Source organism: Phragmites australis, chromosome 3 (genome assembly GCF_958298935.1).
Source record: "Phragmites australis chromosome 3, lpPhrAust1.1, whole genome shotgun sequence".
NCBI classification, from domain to species: domain Eukaryota; kingdom Viridiplantae; phylum Streptophyta; class Magnoliopsida; order Poales; family Poaceae; genus Phragmites; species Phragmites australis.
This window is the reverse complement of record NC_084923.1, coordinates 40,799,998-40,827,115: the sequence shown is the minus strand read 5'-3', so window position 1 is coordinate 40,827,115 and position 27,118 is coordinate 40,799,998. Positions and strand designations below refer to the sequence as shown.

General features: G+C 40.2%; 2 protein-coding genes across 2 annotated transcripts; one reads left to right on the top strand and one right to left on the bottom strand.

Annotated features, from left to right (window-relative positions):
* Positions 1 to 5,449: 5,449 nt before the first annotated feature.
* LOC133913091 (pescadillo homolog) lies at positions 5,450 to 11,265 on the bottom strand. Its single transcript, XM_062356140.1, has 14 exons — positions 11,108 to 11,265; positions 10,931 to 11,016; positions 10,481 to 10,609; positions 9,678 to 9,797; positions 9,472 to 9,597; positions 8,923 to 9,007; positions 8,702 to 8,812; positions 8,436 to 8,529; positions 7,986 to 8,272; positions 7,767 to 7,874; positions 7,057 to 7,178; positions 6,431 to 6,641; positions 6,096 to 6,326; positions 5,450 to 5,687 (listed from the first exon to the last, which is right to left on the bottom strand). Exons 1-14 carry the CDS (start codon positions 11,129 to 11,131, stop codon positions 5,601 to 5,603), a joined length of 1,821 nt encoding a protein of 606 aa, XP_062212124.1. The 5' UTR covers positions 11,132 to 11,265; the 3' UTR covers positions 5,450 to 5,600.
* Positions 11,266 to 21,105: 9,840 nt separating this feature from the next.
* On the top strand, positions 21,106 to 23,998 carry LOC133910717 (uncharacterized; the record flags this gene model as incomplete). The annotated part of the gene is made up of 14 exons (XM_062353019.1): positions 21,106 to 21,222; positions 21,361 to 21,438; positions 21,566 to 21,604; positions 21,692 to 21,788; positions 21,892 to 21,988; positions 22,102 to 22,168; positions 22,246 to 22,277; positions 22,384 to 22,462; positions 22,680 to 22,759; positions 22,854 to 22,923; positions 23,023 to 23,091; positions 23,161 to 23,228; positions 23,317 to 23,365; positions 23,545 to 23,998. Coding segments are annotated over 14 exons (1,326 nt in total), but the record flags the coding sequence as incomplete, so codon positions are not given.
* Positions 23,999 to 27,118: the final 3,120 nt, after the last annotated feature.

Here is a 27,118-nt window from a genome sequence, read left to right as displayed (position 1 = left end):
AGAGGGTTTGTGTACCGACTTCAACGTATTCAGATCTTCATACAAATTTGAAATATCTGAACCATTCAAGGCTTCTTTTTGCTCCAAATTCTTATGTATCAGTTGATATCAATTATGTCAGTCAAGTTCACAAAGAGATGCTACAATTAGGTGGGGCCAGTCAAAATAACGAATGCAAAATGTCCAATTTTTGGAGATATGCTTCCTGAAGCTCATTTGGGGAAGGATATGGAATTACAAGACCCCACTTTGATTAGATGGTTTGGAAGTGAAAAGCTAGATGATCATAAGGTTGTGAAATTTTTTTTAAGAGCCTTCATATCAAGAAACCCTACTTTGATAACACTCATCCATAAGAAAAAGGATTACAAGAGACTTACATCAAATGATATACTTGAAATAATTCTTGCTCATGAGCTCATAAAGGAGTAAGCAAATGAACTTAAGAACTTTGTGAAGCAAAGCTCAACCTTCAAAAATAAAGAAGTAGCATTAAAGGCATGTAAAAGTAAGCAAGATGAAGAATTGAACTCCAAGTGAAGAAGATAGCTCCGATGATGAAGAAATTACGTTCTTTGTAAGGAATTTTAAGAAATTCGTAAAGAAGAACGGTGTAGGAAACATGCCCTTAGGTTGATTGCCTAAATTACATAAGGGCATGTATGTGATTTTGGTGATTAATGACAATATAGTCAATAAGACTAACATGTTTGTCAAGTATATGCTTTAGTAGGTCTCATGGATGCAACAAAAGAGAAGTCACCGAAGCCGAAATAAAGAAAGGAATGAATTGGACTTGTTCCATGAATTTTGATGTGATCAAATGGGTTGGATTTCTGTATAATTTTTTAGAGTTCTTCACAAGCTTTCAATAGAGCCCAAGATCATCAAAATCGGAGTTCGGAGCGAAAAGTTATGCCCAAAATACAAAACGCAGTTGTGCTGAAATTTGCCTCACCGGATTATCCGGTGCTCACAATGAATTTTGATGTGATCAAATGGGATGGATTTTTGTATAATCTTGTAGATCTATTCACAAGCTTTCAATAGAGCCCAAGATCATCAAAATCGTAGTTCGGAGCAAAAAGTTATGCCCAAAATACAGTTGTGCTGAAATTTGCCTCACAGGATAATCCGGTGATCAAAATCAACATAACTCCGGTGCTTCAGAGGAATATCCGGTGCTCAAATCAACATAACTCCGGTGCTCAAATCAACATAAGTCCGGTGCCTCACAGGATAATCCGGTGCTCACAAAATGAACTCACCGGACTAATTTTTGCAGAGAGCTCCAAAATGAACTTATGGGCATAGGATAATCCAGTGCTTTTGTCCGGTGTTAACTAACTCATCACAGGATAATTCGGTGCTCACAAAATGAACTCACCGGACTACTTTTTGCAGAGAGCTCCAAAATGAACTTATGAGCATAGGATAATCCGGTGCTTTTGTCCGGTGTTAACTAACTCATCACAGGATAATCCGGTGCTCACAAAATGAACTCACCGGACTAATTTTTGCAGAGAGCTCCAAAATGAACTTATGGGCATAGGATAATCCGGTGCTTTTGTCCGGTGTTAACTAACTCATCACAGGATAATCCGGTGCTCACAGTTGAGTTTGAGTGGGTTCCAACGGCTAGTTTCTCTGATGTACTCACAGGATAATCCGGTGCTTGTACTACTATCATCACAGGATTATCCAGTGCTCACAATTTTCTGAGCCGTTGGGGCAACGGCTAGTTGGCGGGTTTGAGGCTATAAATACTCCTCCACTCAGTCATTTGAAGGTGCTGGAGTCCAGAGAAGTTCATGTACACTTGAGAAGACATCCAAGCCACCAAAGTGCTTAAGTGATCAAATCCAAGGCGATTAAGCACACCATTAGAGAGTGATTAGTGCTTGTAGGCCTAGAGAGAGTGTAGCTAGTTGATAGCTGCATAGAGAGTGGATCAAGGAGTGATCCTAACTTGTACCAAGTGGTACGCCGGCACCTTGGAGTCTTGGTGACTAGCCGGTAAGCTTGTTGACCCTCCGACTTGGTGTGGAGAGGCGGCAAGGTATTTGTGCGGGGACGCGGAGACCCTTGCCTTTGTGGCTCAAGCTCCGAAGTGATCACGGCGGCGAGGAACCGGAAGAGAGGCTAGTGGTGAGACCTTGCCTTGGTGGTTTGGTGGCTCATCCAGGTAGAGGTCTTGTCTTCGTGACTTGGTGGCTCAAAGGCCGTGACCGGGTGCCGACCGGGAGCATATCCTTTGTGGAGCTCCAACGTGGACTAGGGGTGGCTTTCATGCCATCGAAACCACGGGATAAAAATCCTTGTGCCGAGTTTGTTCTCTCTACCATCTTTACACTTCCGCATTTACATTCTTGCAATTTACCTTACTAGATAGGTTGCAAGTTTCCTTAATCGGTAGAGTAGACACGCTAGATAAACCTAGAGCACATTTAGATAGAAATTGATATAGGTTTATCTTGTGTTATTTTTTGAGCCAGTTTAGTTCTAAGTGTCCTAATTCACCCCTCCCCTCTTAGGACGTCACCGATCCTTACAAACGGCTATAGCAAGTACAAGATCATCCAAGAGAGCTTGCTATGAGTGTTACAAAGTTGACCATTTTATCGCCAAATGTCTTAACAAGAAAAAAACAAAGACAAAGAAGAAGAAAAGAACAAATCTTACAATAAAGACAAGTACAAGACCCACAAGAAGATCTATTCGGATTAAGCCCACATCAGGGAGGAGTGTGACTCCAACCCCGACTCCGATGATGAAGGGATTGTCACTGTCACCATCCGCTCTTCTACATCGACAAAATCACTCTTTAGTGACATGTGCGACGATGACGACGACACTCCCAAGTGTCTGATGGCAAAAAGACGAAAGGTAAAAATACAACCCAAGCTCTTAAATAGTGATAATAATTGTGAATCTTTGCTCAAAAATCTAAGTAAAAATATCATGTCTAAAGTGAAAGAGCTAATGGAACTAATAGAGAGTCAAGAGTAGATTCTCGAGAAGCAAGTGGATCTGCTCATCCTTTAAAAGGAAAGAAACTTTAAACTCGAGGAGCTCCTTCCTAAAGAGAAGAAGAAAGTTAAAAAATTAATCAAAAATCTTAATTTGGTCAGTATCTCAATTGCTAGTCTAGATGATAGCAATGCCACACTTCAAGAGGATTTTAATTATTTAGATAAAGCTAATAAAATTCTTGAAGTGCAATTTGATACCTTTAGAAATAACACATCTTTCTCTAATGGTACAACATTTCTCTCTAATATATCTACTTAGCCAAAGTTACTTTCGTTACTATAATATTTAATATAAATATTTATGCTACTAATATTTAATTCTTATAAGTATTACCAAAGAAAAATGAGTTAGAACATCTCAATCCGAGTTACTAAGGCTACATCGCTGGATATAACGATTCGTGCTTAAAAATGGACTCCAACTGGCTCCCTATCCCTCGCTATTTTCACCGGCTCGTCGTCTTTTCTCTAGACGGATTTGATAAAGAAAATCGTGACAAAGTTCGGCGGCATTAGTATACTAGATGTAGCTGGTGCTGTTTTGCTTTGCTTTGGTTGACGTCGTTTTTTTAGGCGCGTGGACTGTGTTGTCTCCCGTTCGGTCTGGGCCGTGTTTGGTTTTGTGGTGGGCTGTTTGGCTCCGTCCGGCGCGGCCAGGTTCGATGCGGCGGAGGTCATCACGGTTATAGCGGAGAAAGGGCTCGGATAAGGTGGGATCGCTTTCCTGGGAAGCTCCGTCTTCTGTTCGACCTGGGGGCAGACCGGAGGGGATTCGCTGCCTTGGCGATCTGGGACATGGCGGCCTCCTCCCCGACCGCACCCGGCAGAGAGCGTGGCGGCGTCCTCCTTCCCGTGCGCGCTGCCGGTCTCGAGCCCACCATCTTTCCCCACCAAACAATCGGAAGAGACACCGGCTTCCTCCCGTGCACGGCCAATCGGCAATGGCGGCGCCAATCCCTCCCTCCCATCCAAGTCTTGGCCGCCGCCCATCGGCCCCAGCCGAGTTGCGGCCGCCGCCCACGTTCCCATTCGACGTCGTCCCTTCCCGAGTCGTAGCCGCCACTCTCGGCGCCGGGTCGTCGTCGTCGTCGGAGGTGGACTGGCGGAGATGGCCACCGAGGGCCGCATCTCTCACCTCAACGCGACCGAATCCGGAGGAGATGGACGCCAGGAACAACGTTCTGCACCTCCACGCACGACGGCGCCACCGCTCCTCCCCGGACTCCACAACCTCGGGCGGTCCCGACCTCATGTTATCGCGTTCTTCTTCCTTCGATGAGCGGCGGGCTCCTAACCTACGCCCAAGGGCAGAGCCGCGGGGAGCGCATGGAGGCTTAAGCGTCGCGTGCTGGCGCCGCGGCCAGTGAAGGCGACGCCGGCCGCGAGGGGCCTCCCATGGAGGCGGGCGCGTCGGACCGGGGTGGCGCAGCGGGTCGGCACAGGGAGAGGAAGTGTTATCGGCGTCGCAGGGAGACGCCGCGGCGGAGTCGCGCGTACCGGAGGCACGACAGCGGCGGCGGGGATCGAGAGGATGATGCGGAGGAGAGCGGCGCGCCTTCGCGTGCGTCAGAATCCACGCGTGGCGACCGGCGAGCCTTCAACGGCCGGATCGGCTCGCCCGCGGGATCGGAAGGCTGCGCACGGCTGGGAGGGCACGCGTGTCGCGCTGCATGACGGGAAGTGATTATTGAAAATGATTCTGAAGTGAATTAAAAAAACTGGTTTTTTAGTTTCTAGTATTTAGTCCATTTTATAAAATCATACGAAATTACTCTAGAATTAAAAAAATGTAAACGGTTGGTTGATAGAGCTTTAATTATAGGCGCTATTAGGATAGAGATATCAGCCATTCGTCCTGCTCCAATAGATTACGCTAATACGCTGAAGTCGCTTTTGGCATTTGACTAAAGGCCTGTTTGTTTTAGCTAGAGATTCTGAAAAGAAGCTTATAAAAGTTGGATTGTGAAAAGCTGGATTGTGAAAAACTTTTAGACTGTAGATTCTAAAAAAATTAAATTTAATGGATAGTTTAGTAAAATAGACTTTCACAATCTATCAAAAGCTGAGGAAAACCAGCTTCTCAGATTCTCACAATCCAACCAGCAGATTTTAAAAAGCTATAACCAAAAGCTGCCTGTTTGTTTCAGCTTCGGATTATAAAAGCTAAAAGCCAGAATCCGAAGCTGAAACAAACAGGGTCTAACATGCCTAACATCAGATGAGCGATGAAGCCGCTGGTCTTGTGCGATCAGAAACGTTAAAAATAGAAAAATGAATAGATAATAATCCAGCGAAAAAATGATTTTGATGGTTTTAAACTAACTATTTTAGAAGTTACTAATAATCAAAGTTTAAAAAAATTATCCGGATATTGTATAAAACGTTAAGTATTTATAACTGAAGGAAGTATTTGCGACAGTCTTGAATGGGAATTCTCATACCTTGCTCTGTATGCTTATAGTAAAAATAGACCAAAAATTTCAATTCTGAGTATCTTGGTACATTCTTAAAGAGCAGGAAAAAATTATGTCAAAACAAGATTCATGCGACCTTGATGAACTCGGAGCATCAGCGACGTTTAGCAGCACTAGAATCAGCATTCTTTTTTCTCTTCTTCAGCTGCTCAACCTTCTCTCTTTTCCGTTCCTTGTGAATCTGTGGCCGCAAGGATGAAGAGGTCAGTCGTAGAAGACATCCACGAGGACAGATGTTATCGTCATTTAAGATAGGATAGATTGCATGAGATATCGAAGGCTAGTAATATGTGATTGAATTTGTGTCTAAAGATTGCAAAAATGTACATGAGGTAGTATTAATACCCAAGAGGAAACGAACACTAAAGGTCCATGAGAAATTTTCCCTCAAATGGACACAAGATTATGCACAGGATGAGAAAAACAGGGAGGATTAGCTATGGGCGAAGATGCGAAGTTATAGCTAATAGATAAAAACAGGAGATAGGTGAAAAAGCAAATTTAATTAACCCATAGAAAAAAACTGGGATATATGATGCATAACCACCATGTCAGTAATGGTAGTACATATAAGATGGAGTACACGTACCTCAATTGCCTCAAGAAGGCCTCTCTGCTTGCGAGACATGAGAGACTTAGTAATGTCAGCAGCATCCTTCTCAGCTTGTTTATTAGCATCCTCCTCGTGATCTGACCGAGTATCATCTTTTTCCACAGCATCTGGTGGGTTTTCTGCTCTGCTATTTGACAGATTAGAGAAAGTAATGCCCTCATATTCCATCTTCAGCTCGTCATGGTATTGCTTCTCTAGCATCTCCAACTTGAAAATCACAAAAGGCAGAAAGCATTACAAATGCATCGATACAAGAGAAGACAACAGCACATCACTAGAGATTAAATAGACTGAAACGGAACAAAGCTCACCTTTCTCTTCTTTTCAGCATTTTCATTAGACCCTGTTCTATCAATCATTGCCTCTACCAATGAATTGTCCAGATCTTCATCACCTATACCTGGCAAAGGCAAGACCTGATTGCGAGCAGCAGCTTGCAGCCTACTTATCGTCTCTGCATACTCAGGAATGTAACCCTCCGCATCATTGTCCACAAAAGGAGACAAATGTGGTGGTGGTACTCTGCAACATGAAAAATAACATCAGAATCATCAATTTCGCACACTATTACAAAGTATATTGCATAAGTTAGTAGCCCAACGATGGCAAGTTAACTAAATGTTGTAGTAGTAGTAACAGTAGCGCTAGCAACTAGGAAGTATTAGCATTAGGCATTAGCAACTGGCAAGTACTAGCAGTAGGCAGGCAAGTACTAGCAGTAGCAGTAGAAAGCAGCAGCTGGCAAGTAGTAACTAGTAGCAACGGTAAGAAGTGCTAGGCCTTAACGATTTAGTAACTAGAAGTAACTAATTAAATATTATCACAACCTAGATTCGAGAGGAGAGATTAAAAGATACAGCATAAGTAGTTCCAAAATTTAGCATATATGGCAGCATCCACGTTGGGCTCAATGGGAAAATAGCAATATCACAAGTACCTTCCAACAAGATAACCTTCTGTTGGCAATATGACGCGAGCATTTACACAATCATATACCCACTGTGGTTGAACATACTCCCTAGAGAGGAAAACATGGCTTTGTGTCGGCCTATCAACAATCTGCATTACAAAACAAGTGATACAATATGTAAATTGAGAAATCAACTCAAAGAAACAAGATGAAGTAACATCACTTGTTCCAAAAAACAGAAGAAACGCCACGCACATTTTTACCTTAAATTAATAAAAGAACATGGAATAAATGAAAACTCAAGATTCGTAATAGTTGTAACAGAAAATGGAAAACTTTAGAAGTACAAGTGCATGATGGTGCATTGACTTACACAGAAAAATTCTGATCATGCTTAAAAAGTCTATTAAAAAAAGGGATGGAAATGTCCTATTTTAGATTGCCATATGGTTAGCAGCAAGCATAAAAGAAAGCTGCCACATACCATTTAGTTTAACTTCATTTCTGTGGTTTTCATTTGATCCAATTTATCTGTTTCTGACATATGATCTTACCAAGCGTAATATCATAGTTAACCATGTCTCACAATAAACTGCATTGAAGAATAGGTGCCTTAATATGGCATTGCGATACTTGTAATTAGTATTGCATCCTATATTACAAATGGTAAGCCAATTTCTCTCATTCACTTTAGTTAAACTCTGGTGTAGTAGAAGCTAAGAGCGAATGAAATCAACCTGGTGAGTGATGTCTTCATCTACTTCATTAAACGGGGCTCCTTCTCCTTCCCACGAAACAGTTCCTCCAAATGCTGGAATAATAAATAACAGGGACTCCCTAGGCACCTGAGAGTGAAGAAAGGATAAAAAATTAAGAAAAATATTCAAATCAACACACGTTTGATCTGCCTCCAGAATATTGAAAGCTTGCAGTAAAGATATTTTCCAACAACCTACCTCACGACTTAAGTAGAACTTCAAGTTCTTAAACAAACTTTTGCATTCTTTAGTGTCGTCATCGTCTGCATCAGCAGCAGACGATTCTTCAACAAGATGCATTAGTGCACCAGGTTCATTAGTTGGGAGCTGATGTTGAAGCTGTGCCAATCTGAGTTCAGACTCATCTGTTTTTGAACTCGCTTTATTATTTTCATCTTTTTTATCCTCGATTAACCTGTTAGACTCCGAATTTCTAGTTACTCCTCCAGAACCAGCAGACATGTATCGGCACAATGCATAGAGCTCTGGTACGGGCATAAAATGAAATATCAGACAAAGAAAAGGTAGAAAGAAACTTAGAAAACAAAAACATTAGATAAAGGAGGACAAGAAAAAATCAGTACAAACACCCAAAAAGAAACACCAGACAATGGCCATATAATAATAATAATAAGCACCAGCACATACCAGCAGCTAAAGCTTCCAAACGAGAATCCAGAATAGGAGGATAATTTACATTTATTGAATGGTAAAGCTTGAAGTTCACAAATCCTAGAAGAGTCTGCAGGAAGGATATGGAAGTCAGAAAGCTGAAACCAACACTACAAATAAATAACAATAGAGCTTTTGGCTAGCCGTGCTGCTAGTTGGACCATTTGACCAAAGTTTACACTAACTGTTGCAGAAAGCAGGAGACACACAAGAACTGAAGAATAGTTTGGCATCCTTGTTACCTCATAGAATTCCAAAAAGGTAAGCATAACATTGAAGTCAACATCATCAGTTAATACTTGCTGCAGAGCATGCGGGGTTAGCCAGGTGATCTTTTGCCCTTGAACTTCAGCCTGCAGTGCATAGTAGAATTAACAAATTTTCGCAATAGCATGTGCAATGACGGCAAATAAATAAGGTATCAATGTGTGTTAATAAAAAGAAGTGCGAAAAAAATAATTACCTGGTAATATATGCCCTTCACAGATATAAATGTCTTCCTCAGGGAATGTGTCCGGGATATGTATGCTTGCCATTCATGGCTTAACCTACAAAAATCTCCAAATGAATTAAAAAATACAATGGCTTGTTCATATAACAAGAAATTGTGAATGACCTAAGCACTAATTTTTTCTTTCCATTTACAAGATTGCGACTTCTGTTTGAACCTCAGGACATCAAATTAGCGATTCATCACAGACTACACGCAGATTTAAAGGTACAATAGGGTGTTAAAGAAAAAGGCAGATTTGTATAGCAGCATAATACTCACTGGTTACTTGCAAAACAATCACCCTTTTTCAACCTTGAAATGTTGCATCACAAAATCTAGGCAACATATAGCAATATGCTATAGCGACAATAAAGAAAAGGAAAAACCAGAGGTCACCTAGTGCACTAGAGAATAACATGTAAACTCTTTTTGGTGCCTTTGGGGGGGGGGGGGGCGTTACCAACTCATCATGTGTCTGAGGCTGAGACATGGACATTCATAATCTTAAACAAAACATACCTTCGGCAGTTATGGATTCGTTTAACTTCAACACGTTCACCGTCAACAGCAGGTAATGCCGCGAACAAATGCACCATTGTGAGGCAATCATCCAAGTCCCGGAGAGCATCAACAAATGTTGGATACCTGTTCAAAACAGAAAATACAGCTGATGTTACATGTATTCAAATAAACTCATGAAGAACCATTTCTAATTCACTTGGTACCTTTCAAGGATAAGCCTATCAAGCTTGTAAGTTGGTGGTCGATTCAACAGTCTGTCTGCAAGATCCTTGTTTTTCTTAGCAATAGCCTTTTTAACCTTCTTTCTGTGAACCTTGATTTCCCTGAATAATGGAAATAGCATTAAGAGAGAAGCATGTGAAAAATCAGAAAACGAGCATTTATTATATCACAGAATGACAGCCTGAGAATAGCATAATCTGATTCACTCATACTGTAGTCACTCCATGAGATAATAAACGAAGCATGACAACAGTGAATTTATATATTGTTGCAATGCTGTTGGTCAAAGAGAACACCTACACCTAGATTAACAACACCAAATGAACTAAATAAGAGCCACTAGTCTGTCTTGCAATCATTAACCAAGATTTCCATCACTGACAAACAAGGTACCATGAGGCTGTAACTGTAACTCTTTCTCATGATTATACAAACAAAACAAAAAAATTATCCATGTAGCCAATCAACACAGCCAATGGAACTTTTTTTACCAAAATGTGGTGGTTCAAATTTTTCCTGCCATCCGAACAAAACTAGATTCAAATCTATAAGCATCACTACTAGATACCAACTACCTACCACTGTGTTCTTAGTTAAGAAAGATTGCATCTCTTTTCAAACTGAACATGCATATCCAACTGTATTCATGGAACACTATCCCTGAAACAGTACACAGAGCAATAAGCAATTAATTAAAAGCAATATATCCTATAGGTACATAAACTCCTCTCTAGTAGCACCATACAGATCCACTCCAGAGAACATTTGAAAGAAATTTAAGCACCTGAACTTCTCAATCAAAGGGTCATGAAGCAGGAAGGCGATATCCTTCATGTGGTAGTACGTCTTGTGGTTCCCTTCGACCTTCTTCTTCGGCTGCCGCGGAAAGACACCCTTGAGTATGCATAACTTCCTGAAAATAAATTGCAGAGTTTCAGCAAAATTCTCAGGAGACTTTTAGAGTTCAAACTAGCATCCTAAGTTAGTAGCGGCACAAAAGCCACACAGAACTCGGTGAAGTGGATATTTTGACTAATTGGCTCCATTAGCATTCGAAGGTACTAGCGGCACAAGGGATAACACAAGAAATTGAACAAGCTAAATGGACAATTCAACCGCCACGTAGAATGGGTAAATTTCGTCAGTTCCCACGTAGCTGATTAACATCAACACCGCCACAAGTTCAGCCAAGATTTGTACGCTGCAACCACTAATGGGGGGATAATAGAGAGACCTGAAGGTGGCGAGGCTAATCTGAAGGTAGTTCACTGCCTTGGTCCTTGTGATGTACTTCGCCGCATTCCCCTCCTTCTTCTTGCCCTAAACCACAGCGAGAAACAACACCTGAGAAACTCTGCAGATAATAAAGAGAAGGCCGCAGTGGGAGGAGGAGGAGGAGGAGGAGGATTACCGGAGGGCGGTAGTGCTTTGGCATGTCGGCGGCGGCGGTCGCTCTTCGGGCGGGGAAGGGGGGCGAAGAGAGGAGGAAGTGGGTTTTAGGGTTTTGGTTTATATGGTGGCGGCGGCTTGGACTGGAGGCGGGGTGTTTGGCGGAAGAGGTCGGCCTGTCACTGTCAGCGTCTGCTTGCAAGTTGTTACATAGTACTGACTTATTGTTTTCAGAAATTGATACGTAAGAAGGTAGAGAACAAAATAGGGATAGATAAAATTAGATATTTTTATTGTTTTCTATTAGATATATGTAAATCCTATATATAGTTATATAATATTATTTTAAGAATTGATTCTAGAAGATTTATATCATTAATGTCATAGAGATTAAAAATTTGATGGTATATGGATTATGGACATCCACATAAATGAAGATTTTATAACACTCCCTTTGAATGTCCATTAATTATGAATATGCATGACTTGTTAAACCTTGTTAAGAAAAAACCCAGTAGAAAAAAATCATGATCAACGAAAAAAGAGTACATACATATGCACTCCCCTGATGACAATATCACTTAATGTCTTTAAGTCACCGCAGTCCAACATCGTGAGTCAAATTCTTGAATACTGAAGTGGGGAGTGCATTTATGAATAAGTCTGCTAGATTCCCGCTTGAACAAATTTGTTGGACTGTAATAACACTATACTTTTGAAGGTCAAGGATGAAGAAAATTTTTGGTGATATATGTTTCACTCTATCTCCTTTGATATATCCATATTTTAATTGAGTGATGCAAACCATATTATCTTTATATATGACTATAGGCGCTTCTTCTTCTTAAAGTAAATTGCATTCTTTGCGAATATGATGTGTCATATTTCTTAACCACACACATTCTCTGTTGGCTTCATGAATTGCCAATTTTTTTTCATGGTTAGATGAAGTTGATGCTATAGTTTGCTTTATTGAGCGTCATGAGATAGATGCACCACCACACATGAAAACATAATCAATTTGTGATCGATCATTGTGTGGATCAGATAAATACTCTGCATCTGCAAAACCAACTAGTTCTTCACTTCTTCCTTGCATATATTAGAAAAGTATAAACCCATGTCCTTTGTACCTTGAAGATATTGAAGTATATGCTTCACATCATTCCAATGTCATCGTGTAGGACAAAAGCTATATCTTGCTAACAAATTAATAGCGAATGTAATATTAGGTCGTGTATGAGTAGAAAGATACATAAGTGCTCCTATGACACTTAAGTATGACACCTCATGACTAAGAATTTCATTGTCACTTTCTAGTGGGTGAAAAGGATATTTGGTTACATCAAGTGATTTGACAATCATTTGGGTACTTAAGCGATGTGCTTTATCAATGTAAAATTGTTTCAATATTTTGTTTGTATAAGCTATTTGATGCAATAGAATTCCATATTTGAGATGTTCAATTTGTAATCCAAGGCAAAAATTAGTTCTCCCTAGATCCTTCATTTCAAATTTCTTTTTCAAGCAATCAATTGCCTCAGTGACTCCATGGGGAGTACCAATTAAATTTAGATCATCAATATAAATAGATATTATCACAAATTTAGATCCAAATCTTTTTATGAATACACATGGACAAATAGAGTCATTCTTATTCCCCTCTTTTATCAAATATTCACTAAGATGATTATACCACATTCACCCATATTGCTTTAATCCATATAATGACTTGTTCAATTTGATTAAATGTTGTTCTCGAGAATTTGCTCCTGGCAGTTTAAACCCTTCAGGAAGTTTCATGTATATGTCATTGTCAAGTGATCCATATAAGTATGTTGTAACAGTATCCATTAGACGCAAGTCAAGATTATCTTTTGTTGCCAAATTAATAAGATATCTAAAAGTTGTTGCATCCATCGCGGGAGAGTATATTTCTTTATAATCTATATCAAGTCTTTGGGAGAATCCTTAGGCAACTAATCGTGCCTTATATCTTGTAATTTCTCCCTTCTCATTCCGTTTTCGCACGAAGACCTATTTATAATCAATAGGTTTGACGCTATTAGGTGTATGGTTACAAGTCCAAAAACTTCTCTTTTTTGAGGGAATTCAATTATGCTTGAATTGCGTTATTCCATTTTGGCCGATCTTTTATTTGTTTGCATTTCTCGACTGATTGAGGTTTTTGATCCTCATTTTAATCCATAATTTCTAGCACTAGATTATATGCAAACGCATCATCAATAATGACTTTATCACAGTTACAAATATTTCCAGACATGACATAATTTAATGAGATCTCATTTTCTAAAGAATCGTGTACATTTATTTCCTATGCAGTATTGTTATTTGCCATGTCTACTATCTCTTCAAGAGATTTTTCTTGAATTATCGTTATTTCCTCGATCTGGCCATCTTGATTCTTTGCTCTCTTTTTTAGGATTTTTGTCTTTGGAACCCAATGGTCTACCGTGTTTTATAGTAGGTTTTGATTCATTAGCGGTGGGTTGTTGCCAGTCGTGGACATTAATTTTTTAGAAGTATTAGCAGCTATAATATGTGATTTTGTCACTCTTTTCAAGTTTGTGATCCAATAAATTTTAAGTGAATTCTCACCAAATTTTACCCAGTTATCACGATAACCACGATTTTTTGATAACCATCGATGAGTGGTTTTTTGAACCTTGCTCACGACTCAACTCGTTCTGCCCCCGCCCCCCCCCCCCCCGTGACTCGCGGGTCGCGGCGGGTCACGGGCACACCCCCGCCACTTCTTCTCCCCCTCTGGTCACTTCCCTTCCGGCAAGAACCATAGCTTCCTCCATCCCAGGTATGCCTCCTCTGTTCTCTCCTCCTCCTCAGGTCATCGGACTTTTCCTCACAGCCACCACATCTGGCCTCTCTTCCATCTCCTTCGCTTCCCCTTGTTCCCAGCCAACCACCGAGCACCAGCATCAAACACTAGATCATCGCTAAACCCTAGATCAATATTGGCTCAATGTGAGCTTGTAATCTAGATCAATGTTGGCTTGCTTCTCCTCTGTGAGCTTTGAGTTCATGCTGTAAAAGATTCAGATATGAGCGTATGATTTTTTTGGAAAAAATTGTATACAAGACAATAGATGGGAGTGTCAAATACGTTATAATGCCCTAATCGCTTTAGTTCTTCTCCTCCTGTAATTTATTCTACTCACTCTTGTGAATGTTCCATGTTTGAGTGGGATTCATTATTTGTTGCACCTGTACCATATGTTGATCTTAACTGACCTATCCTAATTTGTTAGAGAGAAAGGACATGAAGGTAATTCAGGATCAGGAGATAACATTTGGGCTGGAGCCTCTGAATTGCTATTTGAGGTATAAATTCATTTTTAGTAGTAATTAGTAGTCTGCTCCTGATATGCAGTGTTAAAGGCATAAAGTGCATCATGGTACCAGTGGGAGGGAGTACCATGGTTGAAATCCAACCAATCATTTAAAGGGGTATTTTAGTAATCAAGTCATTATAAAATCAGGTCTAATGACCCTTAGGTAAGTAGGTCTCTGTGTGTTTGTTCTAATCGGGATCCCGCTTCAGGAAGGCCCCTCTGTGCTGCTACCATCGCCGCCCATCGCTCGTCGAACGTGCAGCAACGCCGCTGCCCCGTTGAAAGTGCATCTAGGTCCCTAAGTGGGTTTTAGCTTATTGATTACAAAACGATTAAGGAACTAATATGTTTATCGAAGCCATGAACAGGTCTTAGTCTCAATTGTGAAGACTCACGACGATTGACGCCCCTCGAAAAAAAAAAGAGAAGTAATAAGTAGTACTCAATAGGATTTAAATTATCCTATCTTTGAAATTGAGTCTAGGTTAGCCGTACTATTAAGAGGGTTGCATTTGTTTACTGTCATGGTGTCTCAATGCTCAAGATAACCTTTAGAACCAACAAGTTGAGAGACATATTCACCCACGAACACTGGGATTATTGGCAAAAGTTTACTGAGTCCGGAGTTTTCGGTGTTCATCGGATACTCCGGTCCTCAGTATTTAGGCCGGAGTCTCCGAGATAGACTCCGCCAGAAGAGCCTCGGTTTTAATTTTTTTAATTGTCCGGAGTATCACTCTGGTAGGTGGTGAGTTTTTAGGCCGGAGTCTCCGAGGGAGATTCCACCAGAGGTCGCTCGGTTAAGCATTTATTTTTGGAAAAAAAAGGCCAGAGTCTCCGGTGTTCACCAGATACTCCGGTAGGAAAAATGTTTTCGACCGGAGTCTCCGAGAGAGACTCCGCCAAGGGTCGCTCGGTTAGTATTTATTTTAAAAGGCTGGAGTCTCCGGTGTTCACCGGATACTCCGATACTTGGAGAGGCCGGAGAGTCCGGCAAGTCTCCGGACTTTGTCTATGTGGTAGCTAAGTTTGGGCCGGAGACTCCGGTGTTCACCGGAGACTCCAGAAGCTTAACAGTATCGTAACGGCTAGTTCTGATACAATTCTGAGACCGTTCTGACGGCGTTTTGGATTTTAGGCCGGAGACTCCGGTGTTCATCGGATACTCCGGGGTAGGTGTGTCAGAACAGTAACGGCTAGTTTTTGAGAGTGAGTTATATATACTCCCACACCCCCAAGCATTAAAGGATTGCTGTTGCTGCTGAGCTCCACATTCATAAAGCCTTCCAAGAGCATTTAAAAGTCCTCCAAACATCTCTAGTGTCTAGTTTTTGCGCCAAATTCGTGAGATTGTGTTTGGAGTGAAGTTGAGATATTTGAGCATTGAGTTCATCATCAAACATTCATTGTGATCATTTCTCTTAGAGCCTTGTGCTCCTAGACGGCAAGGTGTCGCCCTTAGAGTATCCAATCATTGTGGAGTGCCACGGGAAGTTTGTAATCGACATCGACTTGAGTAAGGAAATTCTAGCTTGATCTTTGTGGTCGCTAGAAGAGGATAGGGTCAGAAAAGACCCGGCTCTTTGTGTGCTCCTCAATAGAGACGTAGACACTTCTTTGTGAGATGGCCGAACTCCGAGATAATCTTTTGTCTCATCATTTGTGCAATTCATTTAGTTGTGTAGTTTTGGGATTTTTCCCATTCAATTAGTTTTTGTGATCATCTTGCTAGTATCTATTGTTGTTTAAGCTTTGTGCTGTTATTAGATCAAGTATCACCTTTTAGACTTTAGCTGTTCCTGATTAACTTTAGCTGTTCTCAGTTTCTGTATAAACTGGAGACTCTGGACTAGACCGGATACTTCGGACAGACCGGAGTATCCGACCTTCACCGGAGTATCCGGCATCTGTTTGATCCGCTGGTTAGTTTTAATTTTCAGAAAAGCCTATTCACCCCCCTCTAGGCACATTTAAGTACATTCACCCGTGAGGCCGGACAAAGGGCGTTGTTTCCACTTGTTCATCGCCCGCGAGGCCACCCAGGACGAGTGGGCAAGCAGCCGGCACTAGAGGTAGACCGTCGTGACACAATTTTACGGCCAGCTGTTCAAGTTAGCAGCCATCATTCTAGACAACAGGCACATATCCCTTGTAATCTCTGGAGCTCACAACAGTTGTATGATGTGGATCTGGTCAGAGAAGAGGCAGAGGAGGAGGTAAGCTGCTACTTGCCATGGTTCAGCCGAAAGAGTAAATGAGAGATAGAAGAGCAGGGAGAGCAATAGCTGGAGGATAAGGCCGACCGCTCGGGTTTCTGGACGGCCGGCCAACGACATCGACAAACAATGGGAGGAGGCAGAGATGAGGGGCTTCATGGCTTTGGACGGTGTCAAAATGAGCACAGGTGAGCTCGGCCGCATGACGCGTGGCTTATGCTTGTGGACAGAGAAAAGAGAGGGAAGAGTGATGACAGGTGGGATCCATTCATCGATGGCATATAAGAGGAAATATAAGGAATGAGTATTGAAAGTTTGTTGGTGATGAAGAAAATTTAAAAAGTAAATTTTATTGAGAAGACTCTCCATATGGAGATATTAAGAATAAGTTTTAGAGAGTCTTTTAAAGATGCTGTTACGGCGAAGTCTGCACATGCATTTAGGTGGGTCTCCTGTGCAGGAGTTACCAGCTAACAGGCCAGCCATGTCCCTTGCGCTAAGTATGTTTGGATTCATAATTACAGTGTTTTGCAAAGAGTATTTTGAGAATACGTTAATGTTGGACGTGGGCCTCGAGAGATATAGTGATACAGTTATCAAAATTTAGTTATGTGTAGTGGACAATTTTAGTTTTATACCTGAAATAGCAGCTTTGAAAATTTCATTTCTTCCAAGCGTATTGTGCACCAATTTTAGTTTCATACCAGAAACAGCAAACATTGAGAATTTGATTTCTTCCAAGCGTGGACTTACATCATTGAAATTTCAAGTATCTATACAATCAAATATACAAGCAAATACTTGTTGCAACCGGCAGTGAAGCCTCTTTTAAAAAAACAATAACAAAACACAAGCAGTCTAGTCGTCTGTTCTGGAATCCAACTGATCCTAAAACTTGCATTGGATTCAATCCACTCCATGGTACACACAAGGTTGCTAGTTCCCACAGGATTACTCCAAAACTATAGATGTCACCTGAAGCCAGCATAAAATGTTCAATTTGCAGAAATGGCAGGAGAAATTGAAAAGACTTTCAGATAACTCTGTTAGTGGAGACACTGAAAGTGCATGTTCTCAAAATAGATGATGACAGGACGATGGAAGTAAAGCAAATGTGTGAATGGACACAAAAATACTTGTGTTCCTTCGTAAAAGACTGTCAAGTAACTCTGTTAAACTAATAAAATTCCATACCTTTACAAACCTACACAAGGGTTTATATGTAATGCCTCGTTGTAATTAACATGAAGAGCTTCCACTTTATAGAGTGGGACATGACATAAAACTTCCAAGTCCAACAACAAGAAAACATCGAACGCACGTGATGAGGATGAATCAACTTACGGGACAACTGTTGACAATGACAAATCACCAAAAAAGTAGAGCACATTTGTCATCTTCTTCATTTACATGATTTTGAGCAATGCACTATACTATAACCTATACCCCTTTCAAAAGGTACTCGCAAACGGAATAATCAGATGGACAACCCATATGTTAATAAGTGGGCGAGGCCACCATCCAGAAGGGAGTCCAAACCAACCAATTACGTTGATTATGTCTACTACGACAATACACATAACAAATCAACGGAGCATCAAACAAGGATAGATTTTAGGTGCACCAAAGAAGATGCTCCAACTCTCCAATACATCAAATCCTCACGGACAAAGGAAAAATTGGTCCAGATCCACGACATCTCCTTAACCAAAGAAAGGTTGGAACACATCACACGAAAAGAATAACGGCTTCAAGACAATGTAAGTGCATTAATATTCCTTTTTAACATAACATGCATCTAATCTAACACAAATTCTTACTTGAAAATATCGGATATTGCACCTTACATCTACTGCCTACGGGAAGATAAGCGTCTAAATACAAAGGCCGGTGGAGTTATTTCCCTCGAGGTTACAGTATTTACCTGATGTCTACAAAGGAATGGCGAAAGTCTCTTTTAACCAGCAGAAAACCTGAATTTTATCGATGAGTTCTCGGTCGGACAGAAACCTATCTCAAGCATGATATAGTACAATTTACTACCATTCTCGATGAATTTTATATTTTTTTAAACAACTTACAATACACTTACTACATATCTTCTTGCCTATAAATATCGAGAAAACCCATTAATATTTAGCCGTTGTCAACGCCAGACTATGTAATATATAGGTTCTCGACTCAACAAAGCTTACTGAAAATCGTCCAGAACTCCGCACTACAGTGTGTAATTATCCTCTATTAAGATTATTCCACATGTTTTACCCCTGTTCCTAATAAGTGTCACTAAACAGCTGATAGGCATAGAGAGTTACTTGAAAAATTACCACCACAACACCGATCTAAATACATTAAGTGGAAAGACCTCAACGTTGCTTCTTGGCCAATCACAGAAGTGAAAAGCCTAATGCAAATAGATGGGTACATTGAACATCAGCCCTAATTACAATACTAATTCTTGTCACCTACAAAATATTCCACTAAATATTTTGCAATTATGTAGATCATCCTGTGGTGTATTCATGCTCAAATACGCTGGTCAGGAACTAGGCTATCTCCCCACTTTACACAGGTATTCTGTACACGATTAATTTTTATTAGATTTATTACTCCCATGTTAGCAGATTTTACCTAACAATTATTTCGGTTGACGCACTATAGAGGAGGATATATACTGTTTTAGACATAAATTGCCAGTTTTATTGGTGGACTCCATGATAAATAAAATCCCACAAACTAACGGAAGAGGATGCGATGAAGAAGATGCTATAACTGTAGATTAAATTACTAAAGGTTCTTCGGTCTTAGGAACACAATGATCGAGTTACAATGTCATTATCCCGATTAATACCATTTGCATCTATTTTTTCTACAAGAATAGTACCTACTATGCAAGTTAAACGTACAAAATGCAAGTCTATTTTTTCTACGAGAATTGTATGGACAATATTAAGACGTATTGGCATGATGTATGACAACAAAAAGACGCAAATACATAATATTGACCATTACGAATAGCATAATCAACCACCAATGAGGAACATCAATATCTACCTGAGAAACGACAGTCAGCAAGATGCTTTGTCTCAGTCGACTCCAACCGCATGCTCTCTGGTAGAAGACAGATGCAAAAGGCTCCTGAAAATAATTTGGATTATCCTCCATAATAAACTACGCATGCTACAATGCATTGTTTTTTTTTCCAAGATGCGATGTCTCCTTGCAATAGAACAATACAGAACAGAAAGTGTTCGTGTTTTGACATGAACCTACATGATGATAAGCCTTGGGATGCTTATAGCCACGTGTTTCATTTGTAAGTGACTCAGTTCCATCCATCATAAAAAAGCTATTTCTCATCATGGAAGATATTGGCTTCAAATATTATGGCTTATTTCTAGTTGTTTCTCTCATGTGGCCTCAGTGCCTCACATGCATCTATTTTTTCTACAAGAATTGTACCTACTATGCAAGGTAAACGTACGAGTTCATAATTTCTGCACTATTTCATCTTGTCCCATTTTTTAACATGTTTTGAATCACACAATTACGCTGCAATGAACTACAAACACCGAGTTCAAGTTTACGAACAAATATGCAGGCCATGCTAGCAGTCAATCAATTGCTAGAATCTAATGAAACCACAAAAATGCAAACATAAATCAACTTCAACAACAATCAGCCAACTCCAGTAAGACATGGTTACTCTCCTATTCAAAGAATAGCATTGTTTCGATGATTCTCATTACCTGAAATGGGAAGCTGGTGATGCCCTTGCAGGCAAGTCTCTCCATGATCATGCACGTGATCCTCAGCTTGGATATTTCCAGCTCCTCCTCCATGGCGCACTGCCACCTGCCTCTTCTCCTCCTTGTACAACGTATGTTGCGCCGTGGCGACCCCGTCTCTTGGAACCCGATGCACGCCACGGATGACTGGAACCATGTTGACGCCCCGCGGGGAGCAGCGCTGGCCACGGGTCGAACCCCGTCCTCTGCCACCTGTTGAAACAGCGCGATCGCCGCCATAGTCGTATCGCCCCCGCCCCAACCTCGATCCATCGCACCTAGGCTTTCCGTCGAGCAGCGTGCCGTGCACCTCACCACCCACCACTCTTTGATCCAAGGTTCGGCTGGGAGCCCTCACCCTCTCATCAATCTGACCGGACTTGGGATTGTCGCCACCCTTCATCTACCAACCAGTGGAGATGAAAACCCTAACAAATGAAAGGAACAGAATAAGTGAAGGCTCGTCCAAAGAACAAACTAATATTTTAATCTTTTCTAATTAAATATATAATTTATAAGTTTGTCATCGTTTTTTTTTCATCCTACCTTTACGACATTCATAATACTCATTAATGATATCTATTATACTGATAGATAAAAAATATCATTAGACAAATCTTGCGTTTGTGAGGACCAATCGTTTGATGGGCTCTGTCGTTTCTCCAGACCTTGCAGACTTCTCAGTTCCTGGCGGTTGCCGACGAGGACGGGTACGTTGGCCTCTACGACACCCGCCGGCGTCTCCCGTCCAGCTCGTCATCTGTAGATAAGTCAGGTCCGTCCGGAACCCTTCCCCCTCCACCCCAATTTGATCTAATACGTCCGCTGTCTGGTTGATGATTAGGGTGTTTGGAGGCTTATATTGGGTACCTTGTGCAATATGTTCCAATCTTACATGAGGCTCTTCCCGCATCTGAAACGAAGATGTCTGATTGGGTTGCTCACAACAATGCCATCTTTGATGTGTGCTGGATCAAGGTAGCTTCACTTACTTGCATTGGTTGAAATAGGCCACATGAATCAACTAACTTGCAAATTTTAGGTTAGCTCTAAGCAGTAAGTGATACACTAAGTAAGTTGTAATCTTTACATGTTATTTATGTAGGATGGATTCCAAATACTGACTGCATCGGGCGATCAAACTGTAAGTAATACAACAGGGTCAAATCAATTTGTTTAGTATATTATTGTGCGACCAATGAAATATCACTGATTGTTTGTTCTGCATCAGGTGAAGATATGGAGTGTGGAAACTAAGAAATGCATTGGTGTCTTGTCAGGACACACTGGAAGTGTAAAGTTACTATCATGCCAATCTTCGAATCCTGGTTAGTACTATCTAGCCTGAATCTATTATGTTAAATTTGATATGTTTTATCCGTAAAACTTGTTCAGTAACTCCTATTCAAGTAGTTTATATTCTTTGCGCAGAGCTTATTGTTTCTGGTTCGAGGGACGGTTCATTTGCTCTTTGGGATTTAAGATGTGACCCTAAATCTCCAAATAGCCATGGTGAAGCATGCCTTATGTATGTTGTCCTATTGCTACTAGATGTTCCTTTCCAAATTGAAATATACAATGATCATAAATGTTTGTAGCAATGTAACATATTTTACTGAACATAAAACATTGGCATGCTAGGTCTTCTGCTGTTGTCAAAGAAGCCCATAGTCCCATCCAAAGGAGCCGAACAAGGTCTCGAGCAAAGGTATTAAATCTGCATGACTTGGTTTTTGATTGGGATGACTGTGCATCCCATCTTATTTATTCTGCATTTATAGTTAGTTACCCAATTTCATAGTTAAATTGCTTCTAATGTATTCTGCAAAATTACTTTGAAAGCAATGGATTCATTTTGTTCAATGTTTAACATTTAAGAATATTTCAAAATACTAATCTTGTGCTTTTATAAATGTCTGCCAGTGTTGTGAAAATCTGGGATACACGGAACCTCAAAGTGCCTGTATCCAACAAAAATTGTCAAGCAGGAGCGCAGCCTTTGGTAAACTACTCTATTCACTTCAAAGAATAAGTAACCAGCATCATATAAACATGAACTTAATAGCAATACCAAATGTCCAAAAACATTTATAAAATTGAGTGTTTTAAGAGCATAACCATGGATGTCAATTTTAAGCAATGGCTACAGAATGATGTGTTTCCTTATGTCAATTTCAATACAACCTCTCATCAAACTTACTGGCCCTTGGTCTCTGAAGGAAGGGGTGAAACATGGCATATCTTGCCTATCTCAGAACTGGTACGGTGCATATATTGCTGCATCATGTATGGATAACAGGTAAATTACACTTCACCATAACACACTCCATAGTTTTCCTGTCATTGGTGAACGCTAGTTGACTATGCATGTTTTTCAGGATCTATTTGTACAGTGTTCTCAATGTGGACAAGGGCCCAATAAAGGTTTACCCTAGCAGCAAAATCGACTCTTTCTTTGTCAAGGTCAGTGAGTGACCATCTGGTTTTAATTTTTAAAATAAGGAAAAAAAACTGTATAGGTTTAGTTTCTTTGTATATTCTGTAACATTCTGTCCCATGCAGTCTGCTATTAGTCCTGACGGAACTCATATTCTTGGCGGCTCGAGTGATGGCAATGTATACCTGTGGCAGGTACTTGTCGCATTCTCATTACCTGTTGTCTTACATTATGTTCTTGCTAATACTATTCCTTTGACATAGGTGGATCAACCTGAAACTGGCCATGTAGTTTTAGGAGGACATGAAGGTGAAGCTACTTCAGTTGACTGGTACGATCTATAAACAGCGATAATTTTTGTGAAACCCTCAGTAGCAATCTAATCCTCATGTTTCAATGTGAATTTCTCATTTTCTCAGGTGTGTATCAGAGGTTGGAAAGATAGCAACATCTTCTGATGATTCCACGGTGAGTCTACTTGGTTAAACCTGCGGATTTTCCTTTGTCATGTTGTGCTGAAGATGGTCCATCCATTTCACTATTTATTTCTGCAACAATATGTTGTGAAAAACATCTACATTGCTTGATGACAGTTGTGAACAAAGGGAGGAAGATTGAAAAATCTGATAACGTATCCTATGTACCAGGTTCGTGTATGGAGTACCAAGAAAATAGAATGCACCAACGTAAGCTCACCAACAGTAATCCGTAAGCAGATAACTGCGCCTAACACCGAGTACCGAAGATCTGCTACCCATGAGCGAGCTACTACTTCAGGAGATGCGGTTGCCTGCACCAGTGCCGATGGTGAATTGCCAAGTGGTTGCCACTCTCCCCTTCAACCCAGAGTACTGGACTTCGGCACTCCAGAAACTTCAAAGAAGAGAGCGTTTGCATTGTTTCAGGAGGAGGGCCATGATGCGAGGAAGGGCCCGGAAACTCAAATGAACAGCCCCTCTTCAGTTCTAAGCCCGCCTCCTTCGCTGAAAAGGCGAACAATTCGGGACTACTTTGCCAGTAATGCATCTTGAATCTTGACACCTTCTGACAACTAGTCGGTCTCAAGAACTCTTAGATGCCTTGAGGACCGGGGCTTTCTTAACTTATGGTTATAAGTTTTTTATTCTTTTTGCCTGAACTTATAACGTTCTTACTCGTTAGATTTTTTTTAAAAGATAAAGTTCCAGCTTTTTGCATCCGGTGATTCATACAGCCACTGTTGTATTATTACATCATTACAACTTATTGCTGATAGTGAAACAAAATGAGACAGCTAATTCTGAAATGGTTACATAACATTTTTCAGCACATAAGCTATGACTAAATCCCCAGTCATTCTTAGCAAAAAGCTCTATAGCCGCTATCTTCAAATTCTGTAAGCTATTCTGATCTCTTCCCATTGATCCTCCTTTTATAACAATCTTTAAAATCTGAACCAATATGTTCCCTGAAGAGTGCTTGCAAAAAGATGTTTTATTAAAAATCATATCATTACGACATAGCCAAATTGTACAAAATAGAGTGGCTCCTCAACCAAGATAAATTTCTTTTTTATTAACATCCATGTTACGTAGCTAACCATCCATAATATGATTCATGTTCCTTGGCATGGTAATGCCTAAGATAATACGAATAATTCACCAAATTGACTTGCAAAGTAACACTTGAAAAACAAATGTTAGATGCTCTCATTGTGGTTGCAAAAGCAGCATTTGAGGTTCCCTTTTCAATTTCTTTTGGCCAAATTATTTTTGGTCAAAATTACTCCTCTTGATAGATACCACAAGAAAATCCTACTTTTGAGTGGAAGTTTAAGCTTCCAAAGCCAACGTGACCGAAAGGAAAAGGGTGATGAATCAATCTATTATACATGGATTATACTGAAAATTGGCCATTGGCATGCAAGCCCCATCGAAACGTATCTGCTCCGTTTGTTAAGTGAACATGTATTATTTTAAACACTAACCTATGCTATCTGATTAATCTGTCGCCAACAATAGGTCTACGAAATGAAATATTTAGAGGTATTGCTCTTATTACGTTCGCTACAGTGTCTTACTTTCTCCTTGCTATATTATACAAAGAGGAAAATTGCTCTCTAAGTGGTTTTGTGCCTAACCACGTGTCTTATAGAATCTTGTTTGTGCTCCATCCTGTATTTGGAAAGAATCCAATTTAAGAAATTCTCCCTTAACTTTCATCAACCCAGATCAGAAATAAGAGTCTCTTGGCTTTCCTTCTACTTGGGTTAGAGCTTTGCAACCAAGGTATTTATTTCTTAGTAGACGTTGCCAAACCTCATCCTCGTTTAGTAATTTAAACAATCACTTACTAAGGAGGTAAATATTTTTGATCTTGAGATTAGTAATGCTTAATCCACCTTGATCATGGGGCTGGCAGAGGATATCTCGTCTAGCAAGTATGTATTTCTTTTTTGATTTCCCCCTTGCCAGAAGAACCTCGATCGTATATAATCAAGTCTCTTTAGGACACCTTTGAGTATTTCGAAGAAAGACATCATCAAAACTGGAAGTTTGTTTAAAACAAAATTGATAAACACTAATATGTCCCCTGTAGACATAAGCTTACGCTTCCAGCTACTCAGTTATTTCTCAAAGCGCTCTTACACCCTTCTCCAATCTCTATTTTGAAGTGTATGATGGATCATAGGTATGCCTAGATAATTGAATGGTCAAGTACCAATATCACACCGAAATAAATGTGCATATTGGTCTTCATATTGTTTAGTATTGTCATAACAGAAGAGTTCACTTTTATGAAAGTTAATTTTTAGTCCGGAAAGTTGTTCGACACATAAGGAGCTTCATATTCATTGCTTGCTCCAAATTATGGTCTAAGAAAATTATGGTATCACCTGTATATTGTAGAATTGACAGTTCATCCTCCGTCAGATGTGGAACAACTCCCGCAATTTGTCCATTGTTCTAGCCCTTGATATCAATACCGCTAATATACCCACAACGATATTGAACAATATGGGCGAGAGCGGGTCTCCTTGCCAGAGTCCTTTTTGTGTCTGGGAAACAAAGGGTCAATCTCATCATTGACTTTTTATACCAACATAGCCCCAAATACAAAACTTTGTATCCACTGCCACCATTGTGTCGAGAATCCTTTCATTCTCAAAGTTTGTTGCAAGAAAGACCATTTAATTTTATCGTATACTTTTTCGAAATCAATTTTCAAGATCACACCGTTTAGTTTTCTTCCTATGTAGCTCATGTATGGTCATGTGTAAATAATAACTCCTTTTATTATATTATGACCATGCATGAAAGCTGTTTGAGTTAGGCGTACCACCTTATCAGCGACAGAACCAATTCTGTTTGTTGCAACCTTACTAAATAACTTAAAGCTTACATTGAGTAAACAAATTGGGCGGTACTCCTGAATTTTCAGAGTGTTGCACTTTTTAGGAATGAGTGTAATGACACCAAAGTTGAGACTATAAATGGATAATCTCCCTTGGTGAAAATCAGCGAAGAGCTCCATAAGGTCCCTTTTAATAACTTCCCAGAAAACTTGGTAAAATTCAGCTGGAAAGCTGTTTGGACCTGGAGCTTTATTATGCTCCATCTGAAATATGGTCTGCCTCACCTCTTTTTCATGAAAAGGTGCGGTTAACATCTCATTTTCTCTTTTGCTTACTTGTGCAATATCTGCCAGAATAGTATTTTGTGATATATCTTTTTTAGGTCGGCTTCCTCAATCAAGGTTAATTCATCCTGCTCTAATTTGTATATCTATTGTTTCTGATGTTTGCCACTAGCCACCAGTTGGAAATATCTAGTATTGCTATCTCCCTTGAGAAGATCTTCAACTTTAGCTCGTTGGTACCATCTGAGCTCTTCTTCTCACAACAAGTGTGAAATCCTCTCATTGAGGTATTGCTTAAGGGCCACCTTATGGGCGTCAAAGTGGTCGATTCGTCTTTTTTAGTCAACTCATTCAATTTCGTATTGAGTTGTTTCTTTTCCTTTCTAAGGGTGCCAGATGTATGTTTGACTCATCCCCTCAAGTATTGATGTAAGGTTTTCTAACTTTATTTTGCCATCTTTCGATAGCATTAGACCCCCTCTGTTCTTTTTGCCATATGTCGGTGACCATCTCATAGAACCATCATGTATAAACCATCCAAGCTCAAATTTGAACAAAGGCTATTTTCCATATTGAAACTTTGCTCCCGTATTGAGCAACAAA

Bases quoted from the DNA above. Each gene is read 5' to 3' on its own strand.
- LOC133913091 (XM_062356140.1), bottom strand. From the start codon at position 11,131: ATGCCAAAGCACTACCGCCCTCCG. The intron at 9,798-10,480 runs GTGCTTAAATTT...TCCATTATTCAG, and splicing joins CCTTTGATTGAGAAGTTCAG to GGAAATCAAGGTTCACAGAA. The intron at 9,008-9,471 runs GTATGTTTTGTT...AGATTTTTGTAG, and splicing joins CGAATCCATAACTGCCGAAG to GTTAAGCCATGAATGGCAAG.